Below are 6651 nucleotides of genomic sequence, written 5' to 3' on the forward strand. Positions count from 1 at the left end.
AATACCAATTGAAATTTATTAATTTTTTGGATGTTTTTCTACATTTTCATATATGTATTCTCTGTTGTAATTGAAATCAAAGTATATAATTTTTATTACAAATATTTGCACTGTAAAAATGATAAACAAAAGAAATTGTATTTTTCAATTCACTTCATACAAGTACTGGAGTGCAATCTCTTTATTGTGAAAGTGCAACTTATAAATCTAGGATTTTTTTGTACATACTACACTCAAAAACAAAACAGAGTAAAACTTCAGAGCCTACAAGTCCACTCAGTCCTGCTTCTTGTTCAGCCAATCGCTAAGACAAACAAGTTTGTTTACATTTACAGGAGATAATGCTGCCCTCTTCTTATTTAGTGTCACCAGAAAATGAGAACAGGCATTTGCATGGCACTTTTGTAGCCAGCATTGCAAGGTATTTACATGCCAGATATGCTAAACATTTGTATGCCCCTTCATGCTTTGCCCACCATTCCAGAGGATATGCTTCCTGCTGATGATGCTCATTAAAAAAATAATGCATGAATTAAATTTGTGACTGAACTCCTTGGTGGAGAATTATATGTCTCCTGCTCTGTTCTATCTGCATTCTGCCATATATTTCATGTTATAGCAGTCTCGAATGATGACCCAGCACATGTTGTTCGTTTTAACAACGCTTTCACCGCAGATTTCACAAAACACAAAGAAGGTACCAATGTGAGATTTCTAAAGATAGCTACAACACTTGATCCAAAGTTTAAGAATCTGAAGTGCCTTCCAAAATCTGAGAGTGACGAGGTGTGGAGCATGCTTTCAGAAGTCTAAAAGAGCAACACTCCGATGTGGAAACAACAGAACACGAACTACCAAAAAAGAAAATCAGTCTTCTGCTGGTGGCATCTGACTCAGATAATGAAAATGAACATGCATCTGTCTACACTGCTTTGGATTGTTATTGAGCAGAACCCGTCATCAGCATGGATGCATGTCCCCTAAACTGGTGGTTGAAACATGAAGGGACATATGAATCTTTAGTGCATCTGGCATGTGAATATCTTATGATGCCAGCTACAACAGTGCCATGTAAACTCCGGTTCTCACTTTCAGGTGACATTGTAAACAAGAAGTGGGCAGCATTATCTCCGGCAAATGTAAACAAACTTGTTTGTCTGAGCAATTGGCTGAACAGGAAGTAGGACTGAATGGACTTGCAGGCTCTAAAATTTTACATTGTTTTATTTTTGAATGCAGGTTTTTTTGTACATAATTCTACATTTGTAAGTTCAACTTTCATGATAAAGAGATTGCACTACAGTACTTGTATTAGATGAATTGAAAAATACTATTTCTTTAATTTTTTTCCAGTGCAAATACTTGTAATCAAAAATAAATATAAAGTGAGCACTGTACACTTTGTATTCTGTGTTGTAATTGAAATCAATATATTTGAAAATGTAGAAAACATCCAAAAATATTTGAATAAATTGTATTCTATGATTGTTTAATGGTGTGATTAATTGCGCAATTGATCACGATTAATTTTTTAAATCGCACTGTTAATTGCGATTAATTATTTTAATTGCTTGACAGCCCTAGTGGAAACAAAACAAAATTTCTGTCAACTGTTGATTTACCTGAAGTTTTCATCAGTTTTGGTTTGGGTTGAACTGAATCCTTTTTCTTTGAACAGCCAGCAGAACAAGAAATCAGTTATTCACCCAGCTTTACTATAAGGTAAGACAGCTTCATTCAAATATAAACCCATAAGCTAATATGTCACTTTTCAAAACTGGAAAGTTTACCCAGTCACAATGTTAAATTTTAACTAACTTTTTACAACAAATATTAAGAAATTTTAAATCTCTGTAGTAGATTAATAGATTAATGGAAGAAAATTTAACTTCTGTTTTAGTTTTGAAAAGTTGGATTGCGGCTGATTTATCAGCCAATGAGAAACTAATTTATAAATGAAAACACTGGCCCAGATCCTCTGCTGGCATAACTCAGTTTAGCTCCACCGATGTCAACGGAGCCATCTCTGTTTACACCACTTAGTGATCTGGCCCACTAGTTTTTTTGCACAAAACTCTGCTATAAGTGCTCTATGTATTAATCCTGAGCATAGTCCTTACAGTTTAAAAATGTTACTTCACCTGTTGCAGTAAGATGGGTCCAGATACGCTGAGGTTTCATTTGCACTAGTACATAAGAGCATCATCCAGAACATTGGTTGTCTTTATTACATGGATTCCCACTGTCTTTATTTTTTTTCTAAACTTCAACAGATAATGCCACTATGTTGCAAGTCATAGAAATGAAAATTTCTCAGATCTTAGCCATATTTTAGCTAACTATAGATATGTGATAGAGGTTTCTTGGTTTTGATTTTGAGTAGGTTTTTTTGTTAATGCTAGCAAATTATTACTAAACACTCACTTTTTGTGGTTATCATGCAGTTAATTTTTTTAAGTTCATTCTAAGCTGCTGAAACAAACTTTAAAAAAATATAAAAAAACATTCACAGTAATTGAAAACCACCTAAACTGCTATATTTTCTCTAGCAGATATTTCGATATTTCCCCCCAATGGAAAAGTAATGTATGTTGACCCTCCAATATATCTCAGAGTGTTAGCAATATAGATATATAAAAGGTGACATTAAAAACCAGAGGAACAAAGTCTGTACATATTGCTAGAACTCAAATATAAACTTTTACCGTGTTTAGATTTGGGTGTGGTTTATTGAACTGGGCTGGACAAAGCACTGGAGGATATTCCTGTTGGGAACAATTCTGCACTTGGGTCCCCAATTCAGCAAAGCCCTTACCTTGTGCTTAACACCACCTTTATTCAGCAAAGTGCATGGGCGTGTCCTTAAGTGCTTTGCTTAAGTCCCAATGACTTCAGTGGGACATAAGCATGTGTTTAAAGTTAAGCACATGCTTAAATGTATTTTAAGCAATGGTTAGAAAGATCTGTAGAAGGCCTCTAGGCACGCTGACAATTAATCTTCCAATAGTTACACTGGTTGCATTTAGTTAATTTGCTCCTGTTTTATCAGCTACCAAAAACGAACTGTATCTTCTCTGGATACATATGCTCTACTTTCTGTAAAAACCATAGCAAATAAATGGCTGTTGTAGCACACTTTGCTCAGTCAGAATTGGGTCGTTCATGTGCCTAGTTAGTATTAAGCACATGCCTAAATGCTTTGCTGAATTGGGAACTAGGGCTCTGATCATGTGACTGTTGTACCTATGCTGAGCCCCACAGAAGTTAGTGGGATCCATGTGGTGCAGAGGTACACCTCTTGTTACGGGATTAGGGTCTAGATGACCTAATAGGTACTTTCCATCTTCACTACCTGTGATTTTTCCTATTACTCCTAGGATCAACAAATAGATAGAAAATGTGAAAACTTTAAAGGGACAGCTACAATTTCAAAAACATATTTGTGTGAAAACTTTGTATCTAACAGTAGGTACATGAAGATCCCGATAACAATATTTTCTCTTTTTCTAGTTTTTTTATTCTGTGTATTTGGCAGCACGCTGTATAGTCAGTGGCATTGTTTCCCTGTAAAGTCAGTGCCTCCCTTTCTTAAAAGACTTTTATAAACATCAATGGGAGAACATAAACTTTCATATTTTTTCATTTTTTAAAAAATTTCAGGACATGCTATTTAAAGGGTTAAACTGAATTTTGTTTTCAAATTAGTCAGTTTTAAAAAGTTCACGTTGATAGTATATAGTTAACTCTAATGTAAGATTATTTCATTTATTGTCTGACAGCAGGCAGTTTTCATTCATTCTTATAAATTTCTCTCTGTTGCTTACCTAGGAGACATCTGAGCATACGTTTCTTCAGGATAGCAAATAAGACTCTTTAGAAAATAAAAATATAGGCATTTTCAGTATGTCATCTCCTGTAGTGATATATAGTATCATTCAGAACATGAATGTTGTACCAGGTACTCTTCAGTTTGCAGAGAAAGGATAAGCATAGTCTGTAACTGGTAGTTCTTATGACATCACAGTGAAAGTGATAGATCTTATATCACTGAATCCTTGAGTGGGTGGCCTTATTAAGAGTGTTCCCTTTAAAATATTCAGTGGTGTAGGGATAACAGAAGTGGCTAAACTAAATTCCGTGTTCCCCAAATGTTCCCCGTGTTCACAAGAGGAGCAATTGCATAGGAATACTGTTCATAGACATATCATTTTGGGTGGTTGAAATCCCGTTATGTAGCCTCTAGCCAAACAAAGCACTCTAGACATGCCAGTATATAGTAAAACCATTCACCGGCTTATGGATTATTGTTTATGGGCACATCAGTGTATGCATCAAATTATGTATAGGTGTATACATAATGTGTGATTGAAGCTTTCTGTTACTTTGTTAATGGAAAGTAAGATGCTTCTGGTTTCAGCTGCTATTCCTTATACTTAGTACTGGTTCTAATGGTATTTCTCAGTATATTTTACTTACTGAAAAGGGATTATACATAATTTAAAGTTTTAAGCACATGCTTCAGTGCTTTGCTGGGTTGAGATCAGAACTCTTGAAGAACTGAGCCCTGAATGCAGAGGAAGAGAACAGCCTAGACCTGGCAGAGATGCTGTCAATGGATGAGGAGCTCAGAAAGAGATGTGTGTGGGGCTGGAAAATTCTGGGAGATAATTAAAGCCTTTACAACTATAGGGCGTAGCTCTTTTAAACTGATTGAAGCCAACTCCTGGCATATCCTGTACTGCAGAGCTCCAGCGCTTATTTTGTGCCAGGGCTTGGCAGTTCATAGCCTCGGCACCTCTGGGCTTGCTACATCAGTTATAAATGTAAAAAATTGCTTGAGCCTGGCCACCTCTTTCATTGCAAATTAAGCACTGCAGAGCTCCCCACTGGTTTCAAATCAGTGATATGATGTGGCCTTCTTTATAGGATCATTTTACTCTTAGGCCTTAATCCTGCAACAATTTACTCACATGCTTAACTGGGCACACTAGCTAGCCCCATGGAAGTCAGTGCAAAAGGTCAAGAAGGTGCTTAATGGGCCCCAGGCCTTAATTTTCTTCACTTGTCCTTTGGTGTATGCTTGCAGGGATGTGGAGTATGCTTGGATCAGTTGTTTAAATTACTTCGGTAAGTGTAAAATAATCTAAAGAAAGAGGCTCCAAACCCCTATATATTTTTTTCCTCCACAATTTAAATTTTTTAAGGGGGCAGTTATTCTGGCTGCTCAGGGCAGTCCAGGCCTGGCGTAAATCAGAGTAGCTTCACTGGCTTCAATAGAACTCTACCAGTTTACACCAGCTGAGGAGATGGCCCATAAATTTGTTTAGTGTGACTCCAGAAAATTTTCAAAGTGATTCAATACATTTAGAACTGGTGGTAGTGGGGCTTTCTAGTGGTAGGCTGAGATATTTAGGCTCTGAATTCTAGCTACAATATTATGTATATTTAAGTCAGAACATGCCTTTAAATCACGGGTGCTGACACCATTCAAATGTTTGTTGTATTATTTACTTTCTTGTGTCTTTCATGTAATTATGTAGATAGTGTGGTTATAATGTTACTTTAATGTTTGCATGGGGGAAAAAACCCCTGAAATCCTAGCTCTGTTCAAGCTCCCTATTTGGAATTTTACTTAAAGGTGCTTACATTTCCCAGTCTCCAAAGTGAAAGAAGAGAAAAGGCTGAGCAAAGCCAAACCCCTCCCCACCGCACCCACCACAAGCAGATGGTGGGTGCGGCTGAGCACTGATTGATGATCTCCAGCAGGGAGACCAGAGCAATTCTGCCCCATTCCCTACTTCAGAGAAACGCCCCAGGGTACACCCTGCTGCACAAAGAATCACCCCTCCCCCACTTGGCCTTCAAAAATCTTTTCTCCTTCCCTGTTCAAAGGGAGTACACCAGGTCTGATGCCAGAGGGAGCCTTGGCATCTACAAAGGAAGAGCACGGTTTCCCTCCAAGGCAAGTCAATACAAATAAGATGCTTGCCATCAAGTTACAGTAGATGAGAAATCAAGTGGCAATTCAAGTGGTGTCAAAGAAATGGCTCAATATGTCCAAGAGTATCTTTCATAGCTGGATACCTTCCTATTTTCCTTCTGTCCAGAGAAAGTAGCTATGACAATTATCCTTTACCTACTTGCACCACAGTCTTATATGGGTACATGATATTTTTAAAAACAGGCATTAAATAAAATATACTTTGCAAAACAAATATATAAATCAAATATTATATTGTAAAATGGTAGAATGCTTTTGTGAACAGAAAACACCTATTTATTTATAAAGAAAATTCTATGCCTTCATTCAGTTATGTGTGGGGTTTTTTCCCCTTATTCTGTTGTAGACCCAACATTGTGGGGGAAACCAGAGGTATGTGAGGCAACATGGAAGTGTGAAAATTGCTCAAGAGTTTGACTTCTTGAAATCTATCGTATTTTAACAGCTCAATGAAATACATCTGAAAGTTGCCTGAATATAAACAAAGGGATAAACCCAGATACCCTGAAGTCAATGGGATAGTTTGCATGTGTCATGATTCATAAGATTGAACCTATTTGAGGTAACCCTCTGAAGACTGGAAATATATGAAGAGTACCAAAACTGACAAGAAGGTCATAGGTCACATCAGCAAATAGAGAAATAGTTAT

At 36.9% G+C, this 6651-nt stretch overlaps 1 protein-coding gene across 4 annotated transcripts in view; it reads left to right on the top strand.

Moving 5' to 3' along the window:
* The window catches only part of DCDC2 (doublecortin domain containing 2), a 139956-nt gene extending 134103 nt beyond the window's left edge, over nucleotides 1–5853 (top strand). For all 4 annotated transcript variants that reach the window (XM_043540045.1, XM_037893046.2, XM_043540043.1 and 1 more), the window contains one exon: nucleotides 1679–5853. In XM_043540045.1, coding sequence (XP_043395980.1) covers nucleotides 1679–1721 — 43 coding nt within the window. In that variant the 3' untranslated portion in view covers nucleotides 1722–5853. The remainder of the gene's footprint in view (nucleotides 1–1678) is intronic.
* Nucleotides 5854–6651: the final 798 nt, after the last annotated feature.

Source organism: Chelonia mydas, chromosome 2, assembly GCF_015237465.2.
Source record: "Chelonia mydas isolate rCheMyd1 chromosome 2, rCheMyd1.pri.v2, whole genome shotgun sequence".
Taxonomy (NCBI): domain Eukaryota; kingdom Metazoa; phylum Chordata; order Testudines; family Cheloniidae; genus Chelonia; species Chelonia mydas.